Source organism: Carex rostrata, chromosome 31, assembly GCF_964058835.1.
Source record: "Carex rostrata chromosome 31, lpCarRost1.2, whole genome shotgun sequence".
Classification (NCBI taxonomy): domain Eukaryota; kingdom Viridiplantae; phylum Streptophyta; class Magnoliopsida; order Poales; family Cyperaceae; genus Carex; species Carex rostrata.
The window spans coordinates 5,826,631-5,839,351 of NC_135948.1; the positions used below are offsets into that span (position 1 = coordinate 5,826,631).

Below are 12,721 nucleotides of genomic sequence, written 5' to 3' on the forward strand. Positions count from 1 at the left end.
CGGATTCACAATATGAAGCCTAACCTCTCTTATCTTAATTTAACTTGGATTTTCTGTGACGGTATCTGTACGGACAATGTGTAGTTGCAGCAAATATATCAAAACTTGTAATTGCATGTAGTATATAATAAAGAAATAGACACAGAGAATATAAACACATATCGCGCTGTAAGGAGTAATATTCCCTTGGCATCTTCTTTTGGCTCCTATTTAAACACCTCCTCTAAAACCCCATTTCCCACCAAAGCAAGAACAATCAAATTCAAATCTTTTCTTCAACTCTAGCTAATTCCCCCAATTTTTCAAAAACCTTCAATTCGAACACAATGGCCGGTGTAGTGGTGGTGTTTGATTTCGACAAGACGATTATAGATTGCGATAGTGATAATTGGGTGATTGATGAGCTTGGCTTTACCGAGCTATTTGAGGAGCTTCTGCCCACCATGCCATGGAACTCGCTCATGGTAATTTCTCATTGAGATAAATGCAGTTTTTTTACTGCTTTGTTTTGATCTGTTTCATAAAAAACATTTTTTTTTATTGCATTAATCCCATACATTGTAATCCCCCCCCTACCTTAAAAAAGTTATCTATTTTTTCTCATGGCGTTCCGACATAATTTTGGCAAAATAACACAGTGATCATAAGTAATTGCTTACTCTTGTTTCCGTAATGAACCAAGAATAACTTTTAAATCTAACCATAATTTCTATATCATGTATAAATTCCTGTATATAACATTAAAAAAAAAAAAAAAAAAAAAAAAAACAATTTCAGGATAAGATGATGACTGCACTACACATGCACGGTATAACGATCTCAGAGATTGAAGAGTCTTTGAAAGGAGCTCCGATCGACCCGAATGTGATAACCATGATCAAAGCTGCATATGCGCTTGGATGCGACTTGCGTATCGTGAGCGATGCTAATCAATTCTTCATTGAAACTATCCTGAGGCATCATGGCCTCAAGGAGTACTTCACTGAGATTAACACCAATCCAGGCTTTGTCGATAGCGAAGGCCAGCTAAGGATTCTTCCCTACCATGATTTTCACAAGTTGAGCCATGGATGCGACTTGTGCCCGCCTAACATGTGCAAGGTGAGGTTTAACTTTTAAATGTTAAAAAGTTTTTTGAATTTCTATCATGAATTTAGCTACTTCTTTTTTTAAAGTTACCAAATGAATAATGGAATTGTTAGATGTTGAACAATAGAGGCCAGTGTGATAAATATTTTTTTATGAAAGTGGCTCTAATTATTAGTTAGGGGGAGAAAGAAAAGGGGGAAAAATTAGTGAAGTGCATAATACATTAGGTTGTGTGGTCATATGTGGAAGAAAAGGAAATTTCAAATCATATTAGCCTTTTGTCATTCACATGTGCACTTGCCACCTGGCAAAAATAGATAGAAATCAGATAATTAGGTTCTGAAACCAGAAATTAGATTGATAACAAAAAATAAATCTTGCTGTTCACATATGCACTTGCCATGTAACAGCACCCGAAATAATTCTTCTTATTAAGAAAATCATTTTAAAATTTACCAATTACAACATAAAACAAAACTTTTTTTTTTTTTTCAAACATCTAGTTCTCCCTTGTCTTTAATTACTATTATTTTCAAATTCTGAAATTTATTATCTTCTACAGAGCAAAATTCTAGAGAAAATCAAAGCGTCCGTCTCGAACGACGGGAAGAAACACTTCATCTACCTCGGGGATGGCAAGGGTGACTACTGCCCGTCCCTTCGCCTCGGTGAATTGGACTTTGTTATGCCGAGGAAAAACTATCCTTTGTGGGAATTGATAAACAGCAACCCACACCTTCTGAAAGCCGAGGTGCACGAGTGGTTGTATGGAGAAGACCAGGCGAAAACGCTGCTTCAACTCATTCACCGGGTGGTCGAAAGTAGTGCATTGGCGGCCGATTGTAAGTTTGGAAGTATTCCATTGTCTCAGAATGGTGGTCTTGGGCACCTTGCTGTTAGGGTTCCTAATTGAATATAATTGACTGAGAAAAGAAGTTTTATTGAGAACAATTTTTCTTTTTCTTTTTCTTTTTCTTGGACATGAATTGGCCAGAGTTTGACTAAGTCAACAGTGGTCCATGACCACGCGCTATCCTATGTACTGAATTATGGAATGTGTAGATTAGGATTTGAAGAGGAATATACCTCGGATTTGTTGGTGAAGCTTGATGAGAAGCATGAGAATATTGACACAAAATTTTTGTCATTTTTTTTTTTAATCTAAGAAGATGATACTTAACTGAAAAAAATGTGGATTCACACTGTTTGCAATTTTTTTTTTTTTTTTGTGTTGCTTTCCTTCCTCCTAAAGTTTAGTAATTTCTATATATAGAGAGAGAGAGATGGGCTATGGTGCATTGCAATGCATGAAGGGTTTTGTGCATTGGACCATAAATCTAAAATTCAAAATCCAAATGACCGATCCAACCGTTCATCTTGTTCTCCATATTAATATGTGCTTGGAGACCAAATTTTACATTTTTCTGAATTTTTTTTACTATTTATTAAGTATTTTACAAAATTGTTGATCCAACGGTGGCTTCTGATTTTACTGTTTTGTTAAGCCACCGTTGGATCAACAATTTTGTAAAATAATTAATAAATAGTAAAAAAAATTCAAAAAAATGTAAAATTTGGTCTCCAAGCACATATTAATATGGAGAACAAAATGAACGGTTTGGATCAGCCATTTGAATTTTGAATTTTAGATTTATGGTCCAATGCACAAACCTCTCCATGCATTGCAATGCACCATAGCCCATCTCTCTCTCTCTCTCTATATATATATATTCATAAAATAATACGCTGGCAAAGATTTAAAAATAGCATTCATGATTAGCTAATATGGTCTATATTGTTTTTTTTTAGAATTAATAGGTAATCACCTAATAATAAGATTTCATTAAAAAAATATTTACATTGCTGTGGTATAAATTGTCAAGTAACACAACAATACCTCAATTGCAATTACATCATTGGATATCCTAGGCAATTAATTTATCTCGCATTTCAGACGTTATATGAACAAATCCTTATCAAATTTTTTTTCAAGCTATCCAATTTTGAAGTACAGGAATTATCAGGTATATTATTCCCCCGTAATATGAAATTATTCCAATATCAGCAAATTGAAGAATGTAGTAAAAAAAAAAAAATTCCATAAAGAAGATTTGCAACTATCAAGCTCAATGATGTCAAACTGTGATTGGAGAAAGGAAGATAATTAAACTCAATTTAGAAGGTTTTATTGTTCGAATTACATGTCTTACACCATAGTATTAGATCTGTTTTATTAATCCAATTGCATGTCTAACACGATAACAATAGAATGATATGTATATTATAATTAGGCGCAGGAAAAACTAAACTAAAAAAAATGTACTAATAGCTTCAAACTTCAAATAAATATACTATTATAGTTATCTAAATAAAGAACCACTTAATTAGAACCATAACTTGACTATTGACTACATCTTCGACAGCTGACTGGATTTTCTGTTTTCTGAAATGCCATCAAATCTTTTCCACATGGTGAAAATAATTTAGTTCCTTACAAAGGAAATTTCGTCAAAGAAAAGAACACAAATGAAAAATTATGTCAATTTGGATAAATGAGAGGCTCATTGCACAATCGAGAGAGAAGTACATGCGCTCAATTTCAACTTCTAAACAAACCAGCAAGGCCCAGCTATTCCAGCAATGCAGTAACATTAATACTGAACTCCGTTAGAAGGGAGAAAGTGCTAATACTAATTAACTACCATTGACTTAATTTAATTAAGGAAACATTAATTGTTACATTTTTCTTTTTTTCTGAATCGGAAGCTCCTTAAGAATCCAAGGACAGGTCTTAATCAGATATTGGAATCCAACGGTGGTCACCACAGCAAGGAGCACTTCAGGACTTGCCAAAAGTTTGAGACATGCTCCTTTCAACTGAGAGAAGTTGTGCTGCTCTGCTAAAACCAAAATGGTCGTCACATTTTCTATATTGATTGAATTGCACAATTTATCCTCACAGAGCAGCCTTAGCATGTCCAATCCATAACGGTCAGCTGCTACGAGCAAGTGCTCGGCTAAAAAAACTGAATCTTCCTGTGTATTAACTCCTAGCAGCTCAGACTCCAACAGACAGCCCCGATATAGGAAATGAAGCATTGCTTTAAATACCGGGGCCTTCACATCCTTTATGGCAATAATTCCTGACATAGCTTCCTTCATGGGCCCGAAAAGTTCGGCCTTAAAAATGGGTGATTGTGCTGCGAGCACAATTCTGTGAGCATGAAAGATTTCTCCATCAACATCAAAGGTGACATCTGTGCCTTCACCACTATCCAAGAAATCGCCAAGATGCATGTGCAGTACGGATGGAGGCAAAATAGTGCCGCAGCAACGCTTGGTGTTTTGCATGTATGAAGATTTAAAAACTGTTAGAGTACATCTTATTGTTAGACAATCATTCACAAGACACTTTGATGTTTCCAACTCTTTCTTGACGATACTCACCCGACCATAAGATTTATCGTTAACTTTAATTATGTCTGGTCCCATTGTGAAACTATGCTTGGATAGGTTCTGGCTCTTGTCGAGAATAGAAATGATTGATCGTCCCTTCACGCCAGAGGTTGTCTTCTCAGGCATGAGCAAGATGGTGAGATACCCATCCCGGCTGTTCCAAGTAAATGAACACACCTTGATTGCCCACTTGTAACCTCCAACGCTAAATGTGCTGGACCTGAGACCTTCATTATTATCACTTATAACCTCTCCCAAAGAAAAGTTGGTGATTGTGAAATCATGTGTACCCGTCTCGGTCTCTATAACTCTAGTCGAGGCTGTTTTAGCATGCGATGCATTTTCAGTGGTAGACATTCTGTGTGAACTCTACAAGTAGTAGAAAAAAGTTGTTTAACACAACTTCTGTTAATTCCAAACAGAAAATATGCAATTCAACTTGAGGTCTATCTAAAAAAAAATAGTAGATGAATCCGATATAATACTGGTGGAAATTAATGCTCTTCCAGATAAGTGTAATTACAATTTATCCGCAGACTTTGTACGTTTTCTTTGTTTACTCATTAAAGAAAACTTCTCAATTGAACTACATAATGCGATACTGCACGTAAAGGATCATAATAAACATATCATAAACATATCAACTTATAAGTTAACGAAAATAATCTAGAACTGAGAGATACTGGCAATAACACCAGTAAGTGGTTAAATTGGAGGTACCACCAATTAACAATCAAAACGAAAATGATGAATGAAATTGACACGATTACGTACCTAGTACACGATGGTGATGCAAGGATAGTTGGAGGAAGGACAACAGAGAGTATGCGAACTAGGAGGTGTCACGGCACGTCAATTTGGGGATTATCAGAGAATAGAGAGAATAACCACCCAAGTCTCGGTTAAAAGAAAGAAAAATAGGTGGAATTGAATGTCTTACACCATACATAGCACTAGATTGTTTTATTAATCCAATTTCATGTCTAACACGACAATAATAGAATGATATATTAGGCGCAGGAAATACTAAACTAATTAAATAAAATATTTCTACTACAAGCTTCAAATTACTATAAATATATGCTAATAGTTATCTACATAAAGAACCACTTAATTTAGAGCGATATCCAATATGAGAAAATTTTATGTTCATCCCAAAATACAAAGCAATTAGCATCATTCACACGTTACAAAACATACTTTTTGTTTTGTTTTTTTATTTTCATTTTCCTTACTCGTTTGTAAATACACCAAGGATTTAATCTTTAAATCCTTAAACAATGTAACCAATTGCGATTAATCAAATAGTAGCATGACTCTTGTTCTTACTAAAAAAACAAAAACATAAATATTATACTGCATTATATAGGAATGATATGGGAAACATATATGCTACCAAACACGAAAATTTGATGCTAAGTCATTCCGGATTGATAAATAATCATGTATGCGAAGCGAATGAAAAAACGACTACATATATATTTCAAGCTAAGTTTTATAAATGATCCTGATAACAACTTCTGCATTTATTTCTGCATTAACATCCATAATGGTCATGAGGAAACCACTAAATCGTTAATAAAAGACGATTATTATTAATGAAGTATTAAAGTATTTATCTGAAATGTATAAGTATTAAACAATGAAATCTATTTAGGTAAGCAGATAAAAGTCCATCAGTTATGTCCGCACAATTTTTTTTTTTTTTTTTTCTCTATTTAGGTAAGTAGATAGAAGTCCATCAGTTATGTAAGCAGATAAAAGTCCATCATGGGCCAAACTTCATGGGTCACTCTGATAAATTTTTTTCATGGGCCAACATAGACTTGGGCCGCGAAGTATTTACTACTACATAAATTAGTATTAATGTGTATACATGGAATGCGAATAGTTTTTTGCTGCAATTCGAAAAGTTGCTTGAACTATTATGAGATTCGTGCTACATTGAATCAGAGATAAATACATGAGGAGACAAAAATGAATACTGTAGTATTGAACTTGCCAACAAGTTATGCTTAATCAAATCAATGTATCGTCATGTCAAAAACAATGATAAATATTTGACAGATATAATAATAAATAATTATCAAAAACATTGGTAAATATTTTTTGAACATCAATAAACATATAAACATTTATTTTTAAATATTTTAATTGCAAGTTTCAATAAAACATCTATGTCTTAAATAGATTAGATGAATATTTTATAGTACATAGATAAATACTTGTTGATACAAAAATGAATACTTTTATTTTTTTTAACTTGTCAACAAATAATGATTAATCAAATCAATGTATTATCATGTCAGAAACAATAATAAATATTTTCTTGAATATCAATAAACACCTAACATTATACCTAATACTTATTGTATTATCATGTCCTGAACCATCGTTCATATCAATATCCATCTTGGTATTGAACAAAAAAAAAACAAAGATATAATTCAGTATTAACACCAAAAAATATACCTAATACTTCTTGTATTATACCTAATATTTTCAAATTAACATCTAATTCAGTATGTATATGAAGCAACAAAATGATCAACTATAATATATATATAGAGGTTGGCTACTCTACTTCCATAAGCATATGAGGGTATATATATATAGAGAGAGAGAGAGATGGGATATAGTGCATTGCAATGTATAGCCTTCTTTGTACATTGAACAATAAATCACGTGATTCAAAGTCCAAATAACCGATCCAAACCATTCATTTTGTTGTCCATATTAATATGTGTTTGGAGACCAAATTTTACATTTTTTAGAATTTTTTTACTATTTTTTTAGATTTATTGAAAATTGCTGTTTTTTGATAAATCTGGACCATAAAAAAACAGCAATTTTCAATAAATCTAAAAAAATAGTAAAAAAATTCTAAAAAATGTAAAATTTGGTCTCCAAACACATATTAATATAAACAACAAGATGAACAGTTTGGATTGGTTATTTGGATTTTGAATCACGTGATTTATAGTCCAATGTATAAAGAAGGCTATACATTGCAATGCACAGTAGCCCATCTCTCTCTCTCTCTCTCTCTCTCTCTCTCTCTCTCTCTATATATATATATATATATAGGCTGTGGCTAATTTGCTACCGGCAACATTTCTGCCGACGATGCTACCGCCTTTTTTTTTTATTTTGTGATGTCCAAAAAACAAATCCAAACCGTTAGATGTTTAATCTATACTATAATATACTTGGAGACCAAATTTTACATTTTTTGGAATTTTTTTACTATTTATTCAGCTGGTTTGAAAACCGTTGTTTTCAGTAGCACAATTTAATATGGAGATCAACTTGAACGGTTTGGATCAACGTTTTGAACTTTAAAAACGCAAAATATGAGTGTGAAGTAAAACGCTCGCTTTACTTCGCGAAGCACTGTAGCCCAACTCTCTATATATATATACATAGGATTTGGCTAATATGCTATGGGTAGCTAAGAGGCCTCCCGTGCTACGGCTCAATATTCGACTTTTCAAAATTCTAACGGTCGATCCGAACTGTTCATCTTGTTCTCCATATTAATATGTGCTTGGAGACCAAATTTTACATTTTTTGGAAATTTTTTACTATTTTTTTAGATTTATTAAATATCGCTGTTTTTTATAGTCCAGATTTGTCTGAAAAATAGCGATTTTCAATAAATCTAAAAAAATAGTAAAAAATTTCCAAAAAATGTAAAATTTGGTCTCCAAGCACATATTAATATGGAGAACAAGATGAACGGTTCGAATCGACCGTTAGAATTTTGAAAAGTCGAATATTGAGCCGTAGCACGGGAGGCCTCTTAGCTACCCATAGCACCGTAGCCAAGTCCTATATATATATATATATAGAGAGAGAGAGAGAGAGGGATCCAATTACACCATTTATGGTGACACATCTTGACACCATATTTTTATAAGTTATTTTTGCCGAATTTTTTATTAATATCCAAATTTAATATTAAATTTAAAAAAATATCCAACTGGGGTGTGTTTTTCAAAATCTACCCATTCCGGAATTTTTTTTTCCGGAAACAGACCTGGCCTACAAAACGCCCCCGTCCCTTTACAACATACCCGTCCCCATCACCCATCCGAAATTTTCACCGTTTTTAAAAGGTAATTTTTTTTTAATTTGATTAATTTAATTAATTTAATTTATTTTATTTTAAATGGTTTAAAATAATGTCCAAATAATTTAGAAAATACTAAAATGGTGTAAAATAATTTAGAAAATACCGAAATAGTGTAGAATAATTTAGAAAATACCGAAATGGTGTAGAATAATTTAGAAAATACCGAAATGGTGTAGATTAATTTAGAAAAATACCAAAATAGTGTATAATAATTTATAAAAATACCAAAATAGTGTAGAATAATTTAGAAAATACCAAAATAGTGTAGAATAATTTAGAAAATACCGAAATAGTCTAGAATTATTTAGAAATTACTGAAATGGTATAGAATAATTTAAAAAATACCAAATGGTGTAGAAAATTACCTTAGTAATATAGAAAATTGTTCGATTAATTTAATTTTTTTTTAGGAATCTTTTTTCCTTTCGGGTCCCTTTCGGAGCTCTGATTGTCTGATCGATCGGATCTGCGATTCAGGTTTTTACATTTGTATTTTTTTAATTTTAATTTAAAATATAATTAATTAGTTCATTTTAATGGTTTAGAATATTGTCTGATTAATTTAGAAAATACCAAAATAGCGTAGAATAATTTAGAAAATTTCTAAATGGTGTAGAATAATTTAGAAAATACCAAATGGTGTAGAATAATTTAGAAAATACCGAAATAGTATAGAATTGTTTAGAAATTACCGAAATGGTGTAGAATAATTTAAAAAATACCAAAATAGTCTAGAATAATTTAGAAAATGCTGTACAATGATTTAGAAAATACCAAAATGGTGTAGAATAATTTAGAAAATAGCAAAATTATGTATAATAATTTGAAAAAATTTAAGGTGATTTACAATATTGTTCGAATTTTGTAGTATGACAGACCCAGTACTTAAGCATAGATTTAACCCCCTGTTGTGGATAGTTCACGGTAATCACAGGATATCTGAGGCGTCTAAGGAGGTAAACATTTCCTTATTTCGTTTTTTATAACTCTGTAAGTAATAAAATAAATATTGTAATTAATTTTTTTCTTATTTTAGAGTAAAGAGATTTTAACCGTGAGACATTATCGACACAAATGCGAGTATAATGAGAGATACGCACCATTTTTAATTCAAATGGGCTTATATCAGCTCGCGACATTGCCTGATATCGCCCTCGATGCGGCCCTCATTCATGGGCTTGTCGAGGGGTGGCGTCAGGAGACGCACACTTTTCATCTTCCATTCGGAGAGATGACAGGTATTAACTAATTTAAATATATATTTTTTTTATTCCTTACTGACAAGTCAAATATATTACAGTTACTCTGGAGGATGTGAGTTGTCTCTGGGGTTTGCCTATTACGGGGGAGCCGGTAACGGGATTTACAAACTCGGCGAGTTTTCAAGGCTGACTGTATGAGTTGCTGGGCGTAAAAGATAATGAAGTGAAGGGGTTCATCAAGAAGAGGGGAAATGATACCTACGACATGCTTATCGCCAAAAAAGCTGTCCGTGAGCGCTTCAAAAAATTACCAGCAGATGCGAACAACGAACAATTGAAATGGTTAGTATTTTTTTATTACAACCCTATTCGTATTTGATATTTTCAATAATGTACTCACATTTTAAAATTGACGGTTAGGTATGTCCGAGATCCACAACATTCCGACTGGTACTGGGTCGGGATCGAGGTTCAGGTATATGACTGGTATAGTTCGGTTCCAATTCTACATATACCTTTGTGGAAAAGAAGACACAATTCCTAAAATCATTTCGAATGATTGTTGGTTCATTACCGGTACTAATTGGTAGTCATGTTGGCCATCGGTGGACATGTTAAACCTGGCCTGGATTTCTAGATTTGCATGGCTAGAATTGTACCCAATTAATTTATAAATCTCATTCACAAGATAATCAAAACTGTGGTTCACAGTTAGTGGTAATGAGTATTTAGCTCGGGTACTGTAATAGACCCCATGATCATTGTATTGGATTTCCCCTCCAATATAAATTTTCACACAAATAGTTGTCATTTTTAATTTCGATTGGTCTGGCAATTTCAAAAATAAAAGCATATAAGTAATTACAAATTATGTTGTCATTAATAAAAATATTCTAGACAATTTTCAATAATTATTCTACACTATTTTGGAATTTCATAAATTAATAGGGCAATATTCTAAACTATATTGGAATTTCATAAATTAATAGGGCAATATTCTAAACTATATTGGAATTTTTTAAATTATTATAAACCATTTTGGAAGGTTGTAAACAATTCTAAATTTTCTGGCCAATATTATAAAAAATAAAAAAATATTTTGGGATCAAGTAATTAATTATAAATTAAATTAAAATATAAATAACATAAAAAAAATAAAATTACCTCAATCGAAAACTGATTGATCTGACAGTCAGAGCTCCGTAAGGAATCTGAAAAGCAAAAAGTTCCTAAAACAATTCTAAATCATTTCAGAATTAATCAAAATTATTTCAGAATTACAAATTAAATACTTCTAAATTTAAATTATAAACAAATTAAATTTAAATTATAAATAAATGAAATTAAAATTATAAATAAAAGAAATTACAATTATAAATAAATTAAATTTAAAATATAAATAAATTAAATTAAAATTCTAAATTGTAAATTATAAGTAAATTAAATTTAAATTGTAAATTATAAATTATAAGTAAATTAAATTTAAATTATAAATAAATTAAATTTAAATTACAAATTAATTAAATTATAAATTATAAATAAATTATATTTAAATAACTCGAAATAATTTAAATCATTCAAATTAAATAATTAACTTTAAATAAATTTAAAATAATTAAATTTAACATAAATTAAATAAATTAAAATAAATTAAAATAAAATAATAATATAATAACTTACTGTGAGAGAAGACGCTCTGTGAAAGCGACAATACTCCGCAGATTTTATAAACGAAATCAATGCAATTTCGGAAAAAAAATTTCCAAAAATTCACTCTGTTTCCGGAAAAAAAAATTTTGGTTTTAGAAGCCATTTCCAGAAAAAAAAATTTCCGGAATGGGTAGATTTTGAAAAACACACCCTAACTGGATATTTTTTAAATTTAATATTAAATTTGGATATTAATAAAAAATTCGGTCATTTTTGTGATTTTAAAATCCAAATAGATAATCCAAACCGTTCAACATAATCTTCATATTAAAATGTGCTTGGAGACCAAATTTTATATTTTTGGAATTTTTCTAGTATTTATTAAGATGTGTACAAAATTGTTGTTTTCAGGCAATTTTGGACCATTGAAAAACAACAATTTTAAATTTTTTGAAATAAATAGTAATAAATTCTAAAAAAATATAAAATTTGGTCTCCAAGCACATTTTAACATGCACATCACGTTGAACGGTTCGGATCGACTATTTGAATTTTGAAATCACAAAAATAACTTATAAAAATATGGTGTCAAAATGTGTCACCATAAAATAGTGTAATTGGATCCCTCATCATATATATATTCATGCGTATTTTAGCAAGCAACTAACTAAAACACTAGTACGTAAAATATATTATATATCCAAAATATTTATTGATGTTAAAAAAATTTGAAGATAACTAAATAAAATCACGTATTCTTGCAAAAACAACCACACTTATCTTGATCAAATTTCCTCTAAATTATATATGATCAACGAATTGCAAGTTGTACATTATATTTTTCTTCCAGAAACAATTGACCAACATTTGTGACTTTAATTATGAATGGTAATTAGGGCTTTCAATTGATATCTCTATTATCCGATAACCCAATCCGAATGTATGATATATCCGCACATGGAACTTATATATCCTATAATTTATTGCATTCGTATATAATTCTTTAAGAAGGATCCACATTATTTGATTGCACTATTCAAAATAAATTACTTGCCTTCTAAAACCAACCAATTAAAAGACAAAATATACTGCATAATTTTATTTTTCAATAAAGAAAAAAAATGAGAAGTTTATAAATTTAAAATGAGTTTTAATAGAAAAGACAATAAATTTGAGCAATTTTGAAGTT

The 12,721-nt window shown here is 30.8% G+C and overlaps 1 protein-coding gene and 1 pseudogene across 1 annotated transcript; one reads left to right on the plus strand and one right to left on the minus strand.

Annotated features, from left to right (window-relative positions):
• Positions 1–228: 228 nt before the first annotated feature.
• Positions 229–2,227, plus strand: LOC144547264 (inorganic pyrophosphatase 2-like). The gene is made up of 3 exons (XM_078295864.1): positions 229–464; positions 778–1,101; positions 1,652–2,227. Exons 1-3 carry the CDS (start codon positions 327–329, stop codon positions 2,000–2,002), a joined length of 813 nt encoding a protein of 270 aa, XP_078151990.1. The 5' UTR covers positions 229–326; the 3' UTR covers positions 2,003–2,227.
• Positions 2,228–3,678: 1,451 nt separating this feature from the next.
• Positions 3,679–4,907, minus strand: LOC144547625 (BTB/POZ and MATH domain-containing protein 2 pseudogene; annotated as a pseudogene).
• Between the last annotated feature and the right edge of the window lie 7,814 nt (positions 4,908–12,721).

What these genes read in the sequence shown, in the direction of transcription:
- LOC144547264 (XM_078295864.1), top strand. Translation starts at nt 327, where the DNA reads ATGGCCGGTGTAGTGGTGGTGTTTGATTTCGACAAGACGATTATAGAT. An exon ending in TGCCATGGAACTCGCTCATG is followed by an intron (nt 465 to 777) that starts GTAATTTCTCAT and finishes AAACAATTTCAG; the next exon opens with GATAAGATGATGACTGCACT. An exon ending in GCCCGCCTAACATGTGCAAG is followed by an intron (nt 1,102 to 1,651) that starts GTGAGGTTTAAC and finishes TATCTTCTACAG; the next exon opens with AGCAAAATTCTAGAGAAAAT.